General features: G+C 49.9%; 1 protein-coding gene across 1 annotated transcript; it reads left to right on the top strand.

The window, feature by feature from the left end:
- Nucleotides 1–3,705: 3,705 nt before the first annotated feature.
- Nucleotides 3,706–16,535, top strand: LOC144945674 (dual specificity tyrosine-phosphorylation-regulated kinase 2-like). Its single transcript, XM_078874241.1, has 11 exons — nucleotides 3,706–3,711; nucleotides 4,127–4,229; nucleotides 5,237–5,394; nucleotides 7,006–7,142; nucleotides 8,153–8,299; nucleotides 10,874–11,012; nucleotides 12,579–12,654; nucleotides 13,553–13,728; nucleotides 15,229–15,289; nucleotides 15,881–15,981; nucleotides 16,506–16,535. Exons 1-11 carry the CDS (start codon nucleotides 3,706–3,708, stop codon nucleotides 16,533–16,535), a joined length of 1,134 nt encoding a protein of 377 aa, XP_078730367.1.
- The last annotated feature ends 2,062 nt before the right edge of the window (nucleotides 16,536–18,597 follow it).

An 18,597-nucleotide genomic window follows, 5' to 3' on the forward strand; every position in this document is an offset into this window, starting at 1 on the left:
ACCAGTGTTTGTCTATGGAAATTTTCCGATTTACAATAAAGTGGAATGGTGGCGCAGTGCATTCACGTACAACTGGATCTCGAAGATTTGCTCTTCATAGCTTATGTGACGGAAGACGTTTGATACCCAGCCCGAGGTTTAACATTTGCGATGCGGCGACACCTGAGCCAGCCTTGGCTCCCCTTCATCAACCTGCAATGACCAGTGTAGTGAGGGCCTAGTCAAACAACAACCATAACAAACATGTTGTGGGGAAGCCTTCAATCAGCAGTGAATTGGACAATTATTTTGGTATGCCCCCCCCCCCCAACCAGACCTCAAGACTTCGCAAAAACTACCCAACACGGCAATAAGATTTTTCTTCACGTTAAATCTTTTTTTTTCTTCCAAACTTGCAACTGAATAAAATCATATCGGAATGAGAAGACAGTTTAGAACATACTGATTGTCCATGAACATTTTCAGTCGCATTTTGTTACCTAGATCAAAGTTTATACATATTCGATTATCGATACCATCGTTCACACGTCCCTCCTGTTTAGGACGAGCCCTATGTACGACAAAATACTGCTGTGATTGACAGGATGACTTGCGTCTAGACAAATGAAGTTTCTCGTCATGCACACCGCTGTGTGGAGAATGATGTAAACGCCGAGCACACGTTTTGTACGGGAACCACGTTGGAAGGGCCATCAGATGTGACAGTGGTTCTCATTGCCACAACGTAAAATGTTAAACTCATAAACATCAAAGCAGCTGGCTCCTAGATCTCTGAAAACAACAATGCGTGTCGCCGGTCTTTGGCAACCGTGTTGTTAAAACTGTGCATGATGGTCGTGCACACTCCAAGGGTGAATAATGTTAACAAATGCATGAATTTGTATACGACTTGCCACTATGAGCGCCGGTACTAAAGAGATGTTTGTTGTAGAGACAAAGGAAGGAACGATTTATAGTAGTAGTTTTTTACCCTTTTAAACTGGTACAAAACTGACACCTTTATTCAAGGCATCATGTTTGCAATAACCACAACACAAGTAGTCAAAAAAGCAAACAAAAAGAAGCAACTCTGATAATGATAATAATATGCACTGTCCTTGAAGTTGATTGGTTGATTGGTCCACACCCGAGACGGCTTTCTTTAGAGCCTAGTCCCCATTGGTGTTGGACCAGGTGTCATCTGGTCCAACACCAATGGGGACTAGGCTCTAAAGGCTCTAAAGAAAGCCGTCTCGGGTGTGGACCAATCAACTTCAAGGACAGTGCATATTATTATCATTATCAGAGTTGCTTCTTTTTGTTTGCTTTTTTGACTACTTGTGTTGTGGTTATTGCAAACATGATGCCTTGAATAAAGGTGTCAGTTTTGTACCAGTTTAAAAGGGTAAAAACCTACTACTATATTTTGCCACTGGTAAAAGAGATCTCATAGTGTAGAAGGAATGATTGTCTACGAATTGCGGTTAAAAAAAGTGCATACATGGCAATTCAGATTGGTTAATTTTCCAGTGGCCGTGAGTTGCAATGAAACTATGACTTGTTACAGCAACAGTGTGTGATGGATATCAACAGTATATCTATTTTATGTGTTGCGTGACTTGTTATATCAGTGTTACAGATACAATTTTTCCAAATTCTTCCAGAAAAAATACATGGCATTTCAATAAGCTCACATCTATTGACGCACATACTGTATATGAGATGGATGCATTGCTTTGATAGTTGTTTATGCTTACCATTTTGTATGTTGAATTGTTTTCACTAGAGGAAATAATATAAACTGTAAGAATGATAATAAATTCGGTCTGCTTAATATCATTCCTCATTTATGTTTCGTAGTAAACTCATGCAACAGCATTCGTGTCAAAAGTATTCACCCGTGGTGTTATTCTAATGACCCATATGCACGAGTAGAGAAAGGCACGTATGATATGAATGGAATTATTGTACAGGCACAATTGTTTTAAAAACCACGAGCTGATTTCCCCACTCTTCAGAGTTAAGCAGGCGACAGTAAAGACGGCAGCTATGCCAAACTTAGACTTCAAAGTCACCGTTTCTCCACTTTCAAATCCTCACTGAACTCTGCTCATCTCCGTTCGTTGTCCCTAGCCGGTGGTGGAAATTCCTCATTCCTATGGTGGGAATCAGAATGTCCACACGATGACCACACCGAGAGCCACAGACTCACCACACAGAGACCCACAGACTCACCTCACACAGAGCCCCGTTTCGGCATCTTCAGGCTGAGTCGACCACGAGGAGGCCCAGACAGGGTTCAGATTTTTCCCGCCATCGCCGCCATCCGCCCCGACCGGAAGCGGAAGTAGAAGCTGGGGGTGGAGGTCGCCCAAAGAGGAGGGGCGGGGGCGGCTTCCGGAGGCGTGGTCGCGCACTGGCACGTCACTCGGAGGGCGTGGCTAAAGGGGGCGTGGTCACGTCCCTCGCGCTGTGACATCACCGGTGACGTCGCAATCACCACGTGCTTCCTCAGAGTTCGAGACGGGCGTGAAGGAGACGGCAGCTTCTTAAACTTCAGCTGCTTCAGCTTCATCATCGTCGCCTTTCGAACAACTTCTGCTGAAGCCATCCGAGCGAAACTTTTGACGAGGTGAGTTTTGTGGGTTCATGGTGAGTGTGTGGGTCCGTGTTGTGGGTTCGTGGTGTGTGGGTCTATGTTGTGGGTTCGTGATGAGTGTGTGGATCCGTGTTGTGGGTTATTGGCGAGATTGGGTCCGTGGTGAGGATGTGAGGCCATGGTGAGGATGTGAGTCCGTGTTGTGAGTTCGTGGTGAGGATGTGAGTCCGTGTTGTGAGTTCGTGGTAAATGTGTGGGTCCGTGTTGTGGGTTCGTGGTGAGTGTGTGGGTCCGTGGTGAGGATGTGGGTGCGTGGTGATTGTGTGGGTCCGTGGTGAGTGTGTGGGTCCATGTTGGGGATTCGTGGAGAGTGTGTGGGTCCGTGATGTGGGTTCGTGGTGAGTGTGTGGGTCCGTGGTGAGGATGTGGGTGCGTGGTGAGTGTGTAGGTCCGTGGTTGAGTGTGTGGGTCCATGTTGAGGGTTCATGGTGAGTGTGTGGGGTCGTGGTGAGTGTGTGGGTCCGTGGTTGAGTGTGTGGGTCCGTGATGTGGGTTCGTGGTGAGTGTGTGGGTTCGTGGTGAGTGTGTTGGATCCGTCGTTGAGTGTGTGGGTCCATGTTGGGGGTTCATGGTGAGTGTGTGGGTCCATGTTGGGGGTTCATGGTGAGTGTGTGGGTCCGTGGTGAGCGTGTGGGTCCGTGTTGTGGGTTCGTGGTGAGTGTGTGGGTCCGTGTTGTGGGTTCGTGGTGAGTGTGTGGGTCCATGATGTGGGTTCGTGGTGAGTGTGTGGGTCCGTGTTGTGGGTTCGTGGTGAGTGTGTAGGTCCGTGTTGTGGGGAATTGGTGAGGTTGTGTCCGTGGTGCGGATGTGAGTCCATGTGAGTTTGTGGTGAGGATGTGAGTCCGAGTTGTGAGTTCATGGTGAGGATGTGAGTCCGTGTTGTGAGTTTGTGGTGAGGATGGGGGTTCGTGGTTAGAATGGTGAGTTCCTGGTTGGGGGATGTGGGAAAGTGGTGAGGATGTGAGTCCGTGTTGTGACTCTCTACACCATCTACACTCCTCACCCACCCACAGCTTTCCACGCAGAGACCTTGCTGCGTGAGAGAAGCCACTCTGAGTATCAACACCATGGAGGTACGCATGGGCCCCTACGCTCGACTTACGAACACCACCAGCACTCATCAACACCACCCGCACTTACGAACACCACCCACAATTACGAACACCATCCTCACTTACGAACACCACCCACACTTACAAACACCACCCACACTACGAACGAGCTTCCATGAAATATATATTTGTTTAACATCGACTTACAACTCGCACTTGCGAACCGAACCGCGGAACGATCCTCCGCGAGATGTAGTGAGTGTTTGTGATGCCTGTACACTACTCTGTGGCACCACAATGGCAAGATATTAACAACTTCACTTGGTTTCCAGGAGGTCGTGGGTTCGACCCCGACCGTGATATCTACTGTTTATTTGAAGTTTGTGTGTAGAGGAGCCTACTCCAATATTGTTTTTATGTGTGTATGTGCATGTAGACGAGCCAAGCTGGAGCAAGAAGGAGGGAGGCAGTCTCTGGCAACACGTGGAGCGCGTTGTCCGCAGCCGGCACCGGCCCTATCCGCAGTAAATCGCCTCGAGGTGAGGAACAGCAGTGAGCAAAAATGGCCACGGTGAATGGGGGGAAGTCACTACCGCCATTTTTCATGGGGGACTTCACGGTGGCCATGTTGCTTAGGGGACTTTATGGCAGTCCTGTTCCATGGGAGACTTCATTGTGGCCATTTTGCATGGGGGATGTCACAGCAGCAATGTTGCATGGGGTACATCACTACGGCCATGCTGCATGGGAGACGTCACTATGGCCATGTTACATGCGGGATTTCACGGCGGCCATGATGCATGGGGGTCTTTAGGGCGGCCATGTTTAATGAGGGAAGTCATGATGGTCATGCTGCATTGGGGATATCACAGCGGCCATGTTGCATGGGGGTTGTAATGGTGGCCATGTTGCATGGGGGTTGTCATTGTGACCATGTTGCATGGGGGATGTCACGGCACCCATATTGCATGAGGGATGTCACTGTGGCCATGTTGCAAGGGGGACTTGATTGCGGCCATGTTGCATGGGGGATGTCACTTGCAGCCATGTTACATGGGGGACTTTATTACGGCCATGTTGAATGAGGGATGTCCTGATGGCCATGTTGCATGGGGGATGTCATGGAAGCCATATTGCATGTGGGTTGTCATGGTGGCCATGTTGCACGAGGGATGTCATGGCAGCCATGTTACATGGGTATACAGTATTTGGCTGCCGCTATATATTTCCACGTGATGAAGATCACAGCCACTTTGGTGGGGCCATACCTGCCAAAATAAAAATATATTGTTTAGTTTTAGTATGGGTCTCTATGGGTTGTTATGGTTCGATATGAGCATGGATCTCTGTGGGTCTATGGATCTCTGTGGGTCTCTATGGTTCGATACCAGTATGGGTTTCTGTGGGTCTGAGTGGAGTGATGAGTCTCCATGTGATGATGATTACGTCGATGACGATGTAGCTCTAGCAGGGGCCTTACTTGGCATGTAAACAAAACAGAAATAGTTAAGAGTCTAAGATGTCGTTGTTGTTGTCACGTGTGCAGCGATCCTGGATCTCTTTGGGCCTCAGCTAAGTCATCGCCAAAAGCTGGAGCTGGAGGCCATGAAACAAGTATGGTTCTTCACTGTGGACAAGGTCGGCAAACCCCGGGGCGGCAACAACAACGACAGCTACGACGACGATAACAACAACTACATCCCTGTGAGGCTCACAGAGACACCCATGGAGACCCAAAGAGACACCCACAGAGACCCACAGAGACACCCATAGAGACCCACTCCCATTGAGACCAACAGAGGCACCCAAAGAGACACCATTAAACACCCACAGAGGTTTTTGCCAGGTTAGAAGGCATGAGCATCAATGTGTAATCGTTAAACCTGCCACCACCACCAGACACAGACAGTCAGTTAGGGTTTTGTGTTACGGGTTTCTGGGGGTCTCTGTGGGTGTCTAAGGATCTGTTTGGGTCTTTATTGGTCTGGGTGTCTCTGGGTCTCTGTGAAAGTGTTCAAGTTATTTCGCACCGTATGTAGTAAACTTTGGCTAATCCACTCACGACGTCGGCCGTGGTGGCCAGGAGATGTTTACTCCTTCACCTGGTATACAGGAGGTCGTGGGTTCGATATCGACCCTGACGCCTGCTGTATATTTGGAGTTTGCGTCTCTATCTCTCTCCCCGTGGTTGCGTGGATTTTTCTCCGGGTCCTCCGTTTTTTCTCCTTCCACATTTAGAAACAGCGTCAACACACATTAAGAGCAATTGGCTGCTTCTGCTGTACATTTCCACACGGTGATAATGATGAGGCCCCACTTCGTTGAGCAATGATTTGTGATGGCTAGGTCGCTCTTGAGAAACAAGTGCAGCTCAGTGGTGAGGCCTTTAACAGCGTAGCAATAGCCTGTAGCCTTTCTGGACATAAAACACATACTTGTGGTGAACATGCAGACAAAAACATGCTCTGATAATGTATGGCATTGCCTTTGAAACTGATTGGTCTACACCGGAGAGAGCATCCTTCTTTAGGGCCTAGTCTCACTACCAGCGTCTCACTACCCAGTGTCTCACTACCCAGTGTCTCACTACCCAGTGTGTCACCACCCAGTGTCTCACTACCCAGTGTCTCACAACCTGTGTCTCACTACCCAGTGTCTCACCACCAGTGTCTCACTACCCAGTGTCTCACTACCAGTGTCTCACTACCCAGTGTCTCACAACCTGTGTCTCACTATCCAGTGTCTCACTACCAGTGTCTCACTACCAGTATCTCACTACCCAGAGTCTCACCACCAGTGTCTCACCACCAGTGTCTCACTACCAGTGTCTCACAACCTGTGTCTCGCCACCAGTTTGTCGCCACCAGTGTCTCACTACAAAGTGTTAGATGGATAAACGCAAAAAGGCGAACAACCCCTCCAAGTTTTAACGGCATTCGGTATTCTTGGGTCTTTCGGTAAAGTCACGTAGATAGGTTCAAATAAAATAATAAAAATAACAGGAAGTTGACCGCTTGCGTTTCGATCGAAACGTCGTAGTTGTCTGTTTTTTTTTATTTTTCTTTGAACCTATCACACGGGACTTTACCAAAAGATCCAAGAATACGAATCCCTGCAGTCACGAAAGCTTTAAGTCAAGCATTCGGCAGTTTAACGAAACATTTATACATTTCCGCGATCTAACACCCAAGCAAAAAGTAACCTCCGTAGCTGATAATGGCGGTCGTGGAATCCCCGACTACTGCTGCAACCACCGAACGTTCGACGCTCTGATTGCTACGACTCTGACTACCGGCCTCCGCCTCCGCCTCCTAGGTCCGCAAGGAACAGCTCCACTACCGCTATGAGGTGCAGAAGATGATCGGCGAGGGAGGCCAGGGCCTGGTGCTGCAGTGCCTCGACCACAAAACCAAAATGCTCGTGGCCGTCAAGATGCTGTCGCTGCCCTTGTGGTGAGTCGGAGGGCCTTCCGCGGTGGCCCGCGCTCTCGAAAAATAATCATCAAATGATTGGAGGCACCGCCGTGAAACTGCCACTAACTATGGACTCGCTGACAAAATACTAACTGCCGTAAAACTGCTGCTAACTATAAACTAACAAAATCTTACTGCCATAAAACTGCTGCTAACTATAAAGTAACAGAATACTAACTGCCATAAAACTTACTGCTAACTATGAACTAACTAAAAAGAAGCACTAACTGCCGTAAAACTGCTGCTACAAACTCACAAAATAATAACGTGCCGTAAGACTACTGCTATGAACTAAAGTTAACTAACAAAATAATAACTGCTGTACAACTATTGCTAACTATGAACTAAAATACCCATATAGACCCACAGAGACCCGCAGAGTAACCCACAGAGACACCCACAGAGACACTCAGACCCTTAGAGACCCACAGAGACACCCACAGAGACACCCAGACCCTTAGAGACCCACAGAGACACCCAGACCCTTAGAGATCCAAGAGACACCCAGACTAATAGAGACCCTTAGAGACACCCAGACTAATAGAGACCCTTAGAGACCCACAGAGACACCCAGACCCTTAGAGACCCACAGAGGCCCACAAAAACACCCAGACCCATAGAGACCCACAGAGACCCGCAGAGTAACCCACAGAGTCACCCACAGAGACACCCAGACCCTTAGAGACCCACAGAGACACCCACAGAGACACCCAGACACTTAGAGACCTACAGAGACACCCACAGAGACACCCAGATCCTTAGAGACCCTGAGAGACCCACAGAGACACCCCGACCCACAGATATCTACAGAGTCACCCACAAAGACCCCCACAGAGACACCCACAGAGACCCCCACAGAGTCACCCACAGAGACATCAACAGCAACAGAGACACCCATAGAGACCCCACAGAGACACCCACAGAGACACCCATAGAGTCACCCACGGAGTCACCGTTGATTTCGTGGCCTTACCCCTCCCGCTGCGCAGCTCCTCGACAGCGGCCCGCCAGAGGACGGAGCTGGAGGTGGCCAAGGAGCTGCAGGGCAAGGCCAGCGATGAGCTCTACGGAGTCATCCGGGTCCTGGACACGTTCCAATTCCGCGGACACAATTGCCTCGTCGTCGAACTCTTGAAGTACGCGAACCTCCCACCCACCCACGTGCGTGTGCGTGTCCATTGCTCCGCTCGATAGTTGATTTATTTCGGAATAAATATTTATTTAATATTTGATCAAGCAACTAGATTCATCACATTTATTTATTGAGTTTCACATGCAAGGCTTTCGCGACCAATATCATCTCTAATAAAGGTATTTTTGGGTTAGATCAAGTAAATATATAAATGTTGTGTCGTTAAACCCGCCACCACCCAACATAGCCAACTAGTAAGGGTTGTCATGCAAACAGAACTTGACAATTCGTTACTAGTACAGCACTATTGTGTAGTGTCGTGTAAAGTGTAGTAGTGTAGTGTATAGTAGTGTATAGTGTAGCAGAAAGTGTAGAGTATAGTAGTGTATAGTGTAGTAGAAAGTGTAGTGTATAGTAGTGTATAGTAGTGTATAGTTTAGTGTATAGTGTAGTAGAAAGTGTAGTGTATAGTAGTGTATAGTGTAGTGTATAGTAGTGTATAGTAGTGCATAGTGTAGTATAATGGTACAGCACAACGGTGTGTTGGAGAGCCAAGCCACAACATTTACAATCTCTGAGTATGATGTTTCGCCAGTAATTACAACTGGATTCATAAGGCGACAGCCACATTTTGTGGAGAATTCCACCTGTTTCGTTCCTTATATAGAGGCACAGATGTGGTGATCAGGCTTCAGTGCTCTTGCGCAAAGTGGGGGGGGGGGGGATTAATTTTCTAATTTGTTCTCAAATAGCTTTTTTTAAATACCTTTCATAATTAACTTCTTTTTGCAGTTTATTTAATGAGTTTAAAGAAAGTTAACAATTCATCAAAAGATGTCTCGCCTCTTTAAATCGATTAATTTAATCGAATACGTAACTTATTTAATTACTATTTTCATAAATAATTCATGCAATAATTAATCTGACAATTTTACAATCACAATTTGTTTGGCAACCGAGTCTTCTAAGCTCTGGGAAGTCGAGCAGCACGCGCCCACGTGGCCTTCGCGGGTCAAGCAGCTCAGCACAGCGAACCGCTGCGTTATCGACAATCGCAGAACACCGTGGCGACAAATCAGACGCAGGAAGTCCCCCGGGTTGCGGAAGACGCGACTCACGGAAATGCTCCCCATAAATCACACATTAATCTTTTTTCATGAGAATCTACATCGAAATAAATTGGAAATTTTGTGGATATGTGTGTCTGTTTGAAATGTTTAGCATACTTCCCAACATGCAACAAACTTTAAATTTGGCACGTGGGTAGCTTCCAGGCTGTACACAATGGAAAACGTCTAAACAGTTACTTTTGTGTTTTGGGGGGGCGCAAGAATGCATGTAATATATTGTACGGCAAGTGAGCGGTGACGTCACATCTGTGATGTCACCCGCATGCGGCAGCGTCACGCAGTGTGCCTGCTGACGTCAAGCATCCCCAACCCACCGCGTAGGCCGTGTATACCGCACAAATGCGCGGCACGGCTGTCTCGATGTTCTAATATCAGCTCGCTCTTCAATACAAAGCAGAAGATACATCTGTTTTTGTGAAGCAGCAAAAACTCTCGAACGCTGAGCTCTGACGTCATGAAATTTGCACGGCTGACGCTGCCTGGGATTTCGAAGTGAAAGCGACGATTTTCAGCTCGCCACGTCATTCCCTTCCCGAGTTGTCTAAATCAACCTTCCGTAGAAGTGGGTCAAGGTTGAATTTCCTTCAGTGAAAAACATCCGATTTAGTGAAATTGATTTGTTTCAGATTTTTTCTTTCTTGCAAGCACCAATTTTTTTTCGGGTTTTCCAGTGAAATCTTTATATAAAAAATGGAAATGTGTGGATATGTGTGTCTGTTCGAAATGTTTAGCATACTTCCCAACATGCTACAAACTTTAAATTTGGCATGTTGGTAGCTTCCGTACTGTACACAATGTAAAAAGTATAAAAATAGACTTGTGTATTTTGGGGGGGAATAATGGATATAATCTATTGCACGGCAGTGAGCGGTGACATCACATCTGTGATGGACTAAACTTAAATCTTAATTTCCGTGCGAAGAACGGGTACACCTGCTAGTAAAATCTATATTAATAAGCTATTTTATAAAATAATACGATATTAATAGGTGAATAATAATGAAGAAATTATAATTAACAATAATATGTCAATCAAATGACGGAATAATACGAATATATTGCTAATTAAAATTATAATACAATTTTTTTATTAAGAAATATTGATAATAAAAGAATAATAAATCGAATACATTTATTATTAAATTGTGATATTATAGTAATAAAATTATAGTAACGAAATAATAAAATGGAATAACATAATCATGGTGAAATTATAATAAAATCATAATGAAGTTATTATCACAAAATATTCAGTTCCCTTGGCGCTAGTGCGGCGCGGCGAGGACGCAGATTAATACCGCGGAGCGACGAGGCGTTTCATGACCCCTCCCCTCCCCCCAAAACTAACCAAGTGGCACAAGTCGGTTTGGGGTCCGGGTCGTGGGTCGCCGAGCGGACGTCATTGGAACGGGAAAGGGGTTTTAACGTCGTCGTCGTTGTCGTGCCAGGAAGAGCCTCTACGACGTCATGAGCAAAGGGAGCATCGGGCGAATCTACGTGAGGCGGTTGAGGGAGCACACCAGGGCCATCCTCGACTTCCTGTTGTACGCCAAGGGGCGGGGCATCGTCCACGCGGACATCAAGCCGGTGAGCGGAGCGGGCGCGGTGGTCACGCCCTCTCATCGGGGCGCTCAGTTAGCTGGCGCGGAGGCAGGCCGGCCACGGTTGATCGCGGGGTTGATCGCGGGGTTGATGCGCTGGCTCCGTCCATCGAAAGGGAGGTGGTGGTAGTGGTGGTGGGGTCACGGTACCTCCGGCGAAGACGATCCGGTACGAGGTGAACACTCGTACCGCAGAGGCAGGCCGGCCACCGTTGATCGCGGGGTCGATGCGCTGGCTCCGTCCATCTACTGTGACTCTGCCACTTCCTCCTTCCAGATGGAGGTAGCAGGTTGACGGTAGGCAGCTGTGGCTAGGAGATGTTAACTACCTCGCCTGGTATACAGGGGGTCGTGGGTTCGATCCCGACCCTGACGCCTGCTGTATATTTGGAGTCTGTGTCTCTCTCGCTCCCCGTGGTGGTCACGTGGATTTTCCTCCAGGTCCTCCGGTTTTTCCCTCTACGTTCAGAATCAACATGACCACGCGTTTAGAGTATTTGACCGCTGCTGTAACCTTTCCACGTGATGATGATGATATCAGCCCACGTCGTTGAGCTATCGTTTGTGATGGCCAGGGAGCTTCCGACAAAACAGCTGCACAGTAGCTCAGAGTGGGGCCTTACACCTAGTAAAGTAAAACATAGCTTAGTTTTAGTCTGTCTCTCTATGTTTGTGTGGGTCTCTATGAGTATGGGTCTCTCGAAGTCTGTGTGGGTCTCTATGAGTATGGGTCTCTCAAAGTCTGTGTGGGTCTCTATGAGTATGGGTCTCTCGAAGTCTGTGTGGGTCTCTATGAGTATGGGTCTCTCTATGTCTGTGTGGGTCTCTATGAGTATGGGTCTCTGTGGGTCTGTATGGGTCTCTATGAGTATGGGTCTCTGTTGGTCTTTGTGGGTCTCTATGAGTATGGGTCTCTGAGTATGGGTCTCTATGTCTGTGTGGGTCTCTATGAGTATGGGTTCCTGTGGGTCTGTATGGGTCTCTATGAGTATGGGTCTCTGTGGGTCTGTGTGGATCTCTATGAGTATGGGTCTCTCTGTTTTCGTGGGTTTCTATGAGTATGGGTTTCTGTGGGTCTGTATGGGTCTCTCTGAGTATGGGTCTCTATGAGTATGGGTCTCTATGAGTATGGGTCTCTATGGGCCTGTTGAAACATGTCTCTAGAGTGTTTGGCTGCTGCTATACATGTCCACGCAATTATGATGAGGATGCTGATGATGCTGATGATGCTGATGATGATGATGCTGATGATACTGATGATGATGCTTACGATAATATCAGCCCCTTGGTTGAGCTGCTGTCATTACGTGATGGCCGGGTCGTATCCGATAAAAGACCTACACAGCAGCTCAGCGGGGCCTTACACCCTGGTAGTAAAATACAACTTTGAACGGGTCTCAGGCACGTCGCCCGTGTCGCAAGTCGGGGGGGGGGGGGGCTGCCCGTGTGGGTGTCAATGAGTCACTTTGCGTGATCGACCCACTGCTGGCTGGACACTCTCGCCATAACCTTAGAGCGTGGAATTCCTTCTCTGTCTCTCCCCTTTGTCCAGGACAACATTCTGCTCACTGCGACCGGCAAAGTGAGGGTCACCGACTTCGGGTGCAGCTTCTACCTGAAGCATAAAAGTGAGTGGCCTTGCGTGCATGCGTGGAGTTTTTTTGGGGGGTGGGGGGGTTAGATGGCGTCAATGTGTAATGCGAGCAAGGAAAGGGTGGGCGCTGCCTCCGCACCACTCACGCGGGCCGGAGTATTAGGGGAGGTGGAGCCTGGTCGTCGGGGTAAGTGGGGGCGGAGTCAGGGTCACATGAGGAGGAGGAGGAGTAAGGGTCACGTGAGGAGGAGGATATAGGATGAGAACCGGAAGGGGATCGGGAGTCGAGAGAGAGTGAAGATAGGAGAAGCCACGCGGGCTACTTGCGGAGGAGTGGCACGAATTGCCACGTGGTCGGAGTCACGGCACCGTCAGCCAGCGGTGTACGTGGAGCAGCGGAGTGGCTGCAGAGTGTGCGGAGTCACATGGAGCAGCAGGGTGGCTGCAGAGTGTGCGGGGCATACGGGCAGCGGTGTGGCTACAGAGAGAGCGGAGGACTCGAACGGCGTGTGGGGGGGCACGCGACGGAAGAGGTGCGGGTCCGATCGGGGACATCGCGGGGTGCGAGACAAGAACCCAATAAAGGACAGACGGAGACCAACATCGCCTAAGAGTCCTTTTTTACAAATGTAAACGCAGCCGGCCGGCGAGGTTCAGCGTCACGTAAACAGGACGCGCCAATTCACCACTTGCACAGCACTAACCGGTGTGCTGGAGACGTAAACCCACTACGACATTTACAATTCGAGCATCATCATCAGGCAGGCAGCCAGAGTACGCGGTCCAACCCAATAACTCGCCTCCGCCATGAAATATCGGTCGCAGAAGCCGACTACGCGTTTAGCCGACAAAAAAAAAATCTGTTCCCCCCACGTCGCTGTTGACGGAGGGACTACTTCATATTCATCGTCGTTGTTGTTGTTGCGGTGCAGCAGCCCAAAACGTGGGTGGGACGTTGCCCTACATGGCCCCGGAGCTGCTGCTGGGCTACGATGTCACCTGCGCTGTGGACATGTGGGGCCTGGGCTGTACCTTGGCCGAAATGGCCACCGGCAAGGTGCTCTTCGATTCACTGACCGACGAAGAACACCTGCCCTGCTGCATTGAGGTATGGGCGGTGGGTGGGTGGGTATGGTTGGTATAGTGGGTGGGTATGGTGGGTGGGCGGGCAGGTGTCTATGGGTTTCTGTGTGTCTGCACAGAGACCCATACTCATAGAGACCATATAGACCCACAGAGACCCATACTCATAGAGGCCCATACAGACCCACAGAAACCCATACTCATAGAGTTTGATTCCCTCTCACGGCCCCAAACACCAGAGAGGAATATCTGAACTGGTCCAGAGCCTCTCATAGGTCGACTAAGCCTCAAACGAGTACAGTAGAACCTCTGGTCACGACCATAATTCGTTCCATAACTTTGGTCGCAACCCGATTTGGTCGTGACTCGAACCTAATTTCCCCATTGGATTGTATGTAAATACGATTAATCCGTTCCAAACTCCTACGAACTGTATATAAATATTGTTTTTTAAAGATTTTTAAGCACAAAAATAGTTAATTATGCCATAGAATTAACAGTGTAATAGTAAACTAAATGTAAAAAACATTGAATAACACTGAGAAACCCTTGAACAACAGAGAAAACTAACATTTCCACGTCAAGGTTTAGAATCGTTCAACAAGATTATTGTTTCGTCTGCTATATCAGTCGGTCGATTCTGAGAGAGAGAATATTCGCATGAGAAATTCATGTTTCTATTGAAAGTAAATTAACAGTAATATTTGGGTACAGTATTGTTTTTGGAAGCATTCACCGTAATATCGTATGAACGTTTACTTCACCGCATCATCGTATGAATGATGCGAGAAGAGATTAATGGGTTCTTATGTTAGCGATTTACGTACTCAGCGATTTCACTCTCTAAATTACGGCTTGAATGAAATTTTGCACAAAATTAATATCTTACTAGGAATTTTATATAACAAAAGTTATATACATAACTGTTACGCTTTGTGTAATTCAACAAAAAAAATGGCGCGGAAGGGAAAATCGGCCGCGGACGTGTTTGATCGCCACCCGAGTATGTGTTCGTTACCAGATTAAAAATTTGTGTTAATTTTTTGGTCGGAACCCGATTTAGTCGTGGTCAGAAGTGTTTGTGACCAGAGGTTCTACTGTACCTGGTGTAGCAGTGTGTAGTAAACATTTCCACTGGGGGAGACAAAGGTGGCCGGGCGTGGCACTGGGCACCCACCCCCTCGTGTGGCGTTCCGGCCTTCATAGGTGCTGCTCGCTGCTAACAGCACTTGCCCCAGCAATGAGATGAGGCTAATAAGGAGAGAGGGGGATTGTTGTCTTTATACACAATGCGTCCTTCATAGGTGCTGCTCGCGATTAAACAGCACTTGCCCCAGCAATGAGATGAGGATAATACGGGGAAGCGGGGATTGTTGTCTTTGTACACAGTGCCGGCCTCCACAGGCGCTGCCTCCGCCACGGCTCACCGCTGACAGGCAGCATTTTGCCCTAATGCGCCCGCTGAGGCTACACCGGCTGTAACCCCCCCCCTCCTCCTTTTGTCTTGGTCCAAAACCATGCGCAGATCCTGGGCATGCCCCCAAAAAAGATGGTGGACGACGCCCCAAACAGGACACTTTTCTTTGGTGAGTCGAGGGGCTCGGGCAGGCTGGCGCAAGCGACGTAACCCATTCCGTTTTGTTAGGTGGGGGTGGCAGTGAGGCTCTTATAGGGTTATTTTGTGGGGGGGGGGGGGACCTGGGGGGGGGCTCTGATTATCTCAGGGGTGGGGGGTGGGGTGGTGTTTTGGGCTCTCAGTAGCAGTCGTTAGGAAGCATAGGTGGGTGGGTGAGTGAGCGGGTGGGTGGGTAGGTGAGTGGGTGGGTGAGTGGGTGGGTTAGTGAGTAGGTGGGTGAGTGAGTGGTTGGGAAGGTGAGTAGGTAGGTGAGTGAGTGGGTGAGTGGGTGGGTGAGTGAGTGGGTAGGTGGGTAAATGCGTATGTGGGTGAGTGGGTCGGTGTGAGGGTAGGTGGGTAAGTGGCCAGGTGAGTGGTTGGGTGGGTGTGTAGGGTGGTTAGGTAGGTTGGTTGGTAGTATGTAGGTGGTTTGGTGAGTGGGTGGATGGGTAGATGGGTGGGTGAGTGGGTATGTAGGTGGATAGGTAGGTGGGTAGGTAAGTCGATGAGCAGGTATGTGGGCGACGTGGTGGTTGGTGACTCTGCGTGCGTCTCTCTGCAGACTCTGAGGGCCTCCCCAACAACCTGTCCAAGCAGCGGCCACCAGGAAGCTTCCCCCTGCACCGCGCGCTGCATGGCCACCACCCTCAGCTGGTGGACTTCGTCAGCCGCTGCCTGCAGTACGAACCACACTCACCTCTCGCTCACCCCCACTTATCCCCACTTATCCCCACACCACTCACCCCCACTCACTCATCCCACTCACCACCCCATACCTGTCAACACCTTATCAGTGCCCTAACTTACTACAGACCCAACTCAGACATTGTTGGTCACTCCGTGCCCCTTATAAATCTCAACGTTCATCCCGCAAAGTCCCATCACAAGGGACAAACACAAACAAATAGACACAAATTATTATTTTTACCCAGAATGGAAACGGCTGCACTCCGTACGGACCTGAAAACTCAATTTCCCTGTACAAGAATATGGAATAATCCATATGGGTTGACAGCTCTGCCACCCACTCACTACCCACCACCACTCCCTCCCACCATCTCCATCCCCCCCCTCTCCCCACTCTTCCCCCACCTCCCACCCTGTCAAATCATCTTACCATGCCCCTCTCACCACGTGTGCGTCTCCCCCCTCACCCCTCCCCTCCCTCCCCGTGTGTCTCCCAACAGATGGGATCCGAATCTCCGGATGACGCCTGAGCAGGCGCTGGCTCACAGCTGGTTCCAAACCACCACCACCACCCGGGCCACCCCCACCAACAGCAGGGCCACCCCCACCACCAGCAGGGCCACCCCCATCGCCAGCGAGGCCACCCCCACCACCATCCGGGCCACCACCACCACCATCCAGGCCACTACCACCACCATCCTGGCCATCACCACCACCCGGGCCACCACCACCACCACCAGCGAGGCCACCCCCACCACCGCCACCACCACTCCCATCATCATCTACATTCGGCCCATCAACTGGGCCACCACCACTATCCGGGCCACCACCACCAGCTGGGCCGACACCACCAGCTGGGCCACCACCACCATCAGCGGCGGCACCACTCCTGTGAAAGGCTCTGCAGCTGCTGAGCCACGGTGAGCTTCTCTATATGAACCTCGCCTGGTACGCAGGAGGTCGTGGGTTCGATCCCGACCCTGATTAGATGTTAACTACCTCGCCTGGTACGCAGGAGGTCGCGGGTTCGATCCTGATGAGATGTTAACTACCTCGCCTGGTACGCAGGAGGTCGTGGTTTCGATCCCGACCCTGATGAAATGTTAACTACCTCGCCTGGTACACAGGGGGACGTGGGTTCGATCCCGACCTTGATGAGATGTTAACTACCTCGCCTGGTACGCAGGAGGTTGTGGGTTCGATCCTGATGAGATGTTAACCACCTCGCCTGGTACACAGGAGGTAGTGGGTTCGATCCTGATGAGAAGTTAACTACCTCGCCTGGTACACAGGAGGTCGTGGGCTCGATCCCGACCCTGACGATGTCTGCTGCTGTATATTTGCAGTTTGCGTTTCTGTCCCCGTGGTGGTCACCGTGTGGATTCTTCTCAGGGTCCTGCAGGTTTTCCCCTCCACGTTTAGAATCGGCGTCACGCACTTCGAGTAATTGACTGCCGCTATGAATGTCCATGCGATGAAGATGATGATGATGTTATCAGCCCACTTGATTCGGCTATCAGCTGAGATGGCCAAGTGGCTTCTGGTCTATGTGGGTCTATGGGTCTCTGTGGGTCTATGGGTCTCTGTGGGTCTGATGATGACGATGATGATGACGACGATGATGATGACGACGATGATGACGATGATGACGACGATGACGACGATGATGACGATGATGATGACGACTATAACGACGATGATGACGATGATGATGATGATGACGATGATGATGACGATGGCGATGACGACGACGATGACGATGTTGATGATGATGACGACGATGATGATGATGATGTTGATGATGATGCGCTGCTGTGGTGCTGCTGCCTCTCTCTCCACAGAGCGGAGCCGGAGGAGAAGCTCCCATCGCCATCGTCGTCATCGCCATCGTCGTCATCGTCGCTCACCCAGACCTTTGGAGAGAGGACGGAGGTCGTGGAGGTGGTGGAGACGCAGGAGGAGGATGACGACAACGAGGAGGAGGATAAAGAGGAGAAGGAGGAAGAGGGGGAGGAGGGGGAGAGGGAGCGAGGGGTCCTGGCGCGTGTGGGCAGGGCGCTCCGCTCACTCCGCTCGCTGTTCAGCCGCCTGCTGCTCTGTGGTGGGCGGCCCACGGCAGAGTAGCGGAGTGGACCCACACTCACCACCCACACTCACCACCCACACTCACCACCCACACTCACCACACTCCCCACCCACACTCACCACCCACACTCACCACCCACACTCACCAACCACACTCACCACCCACACTCACCACCCATACACACCATTCACACTCACCACAATCACCACCCACACTCACCACCCACACTCACCACTCACACTCACCACACTCACCACCCACACTCACCACCCACACTCACCACCCACACACACCATTCACACTCACCACACTCACCACCCACACTCACCACCCACACTCACCACTCACACTCACCACACTCACCACCCACACTCACCACCCACACTCACCACACCTCACTCACCACCCACACTCACCACACTCACTCACCAACCACACTCATCACCCACACTCACCACCCACACTCACTCACCACCTACACTCACCACCCACACTCACTACACTCA

This window comes from Lampetra fluviatilis, chromosome 38 (assembly GCF_964198595.1).
Source record: "Lampetra fluviatilis chromosome 38, kcLamFluv1.1, whole genome shotgun sequence".
Lineage (NCBI taxonomy): Eukaryota > Metazoa > Chordata > Hyperoartia > Petromyzontiformes > Petromyzontidae > Lampetra > Lampetra fluviatilis.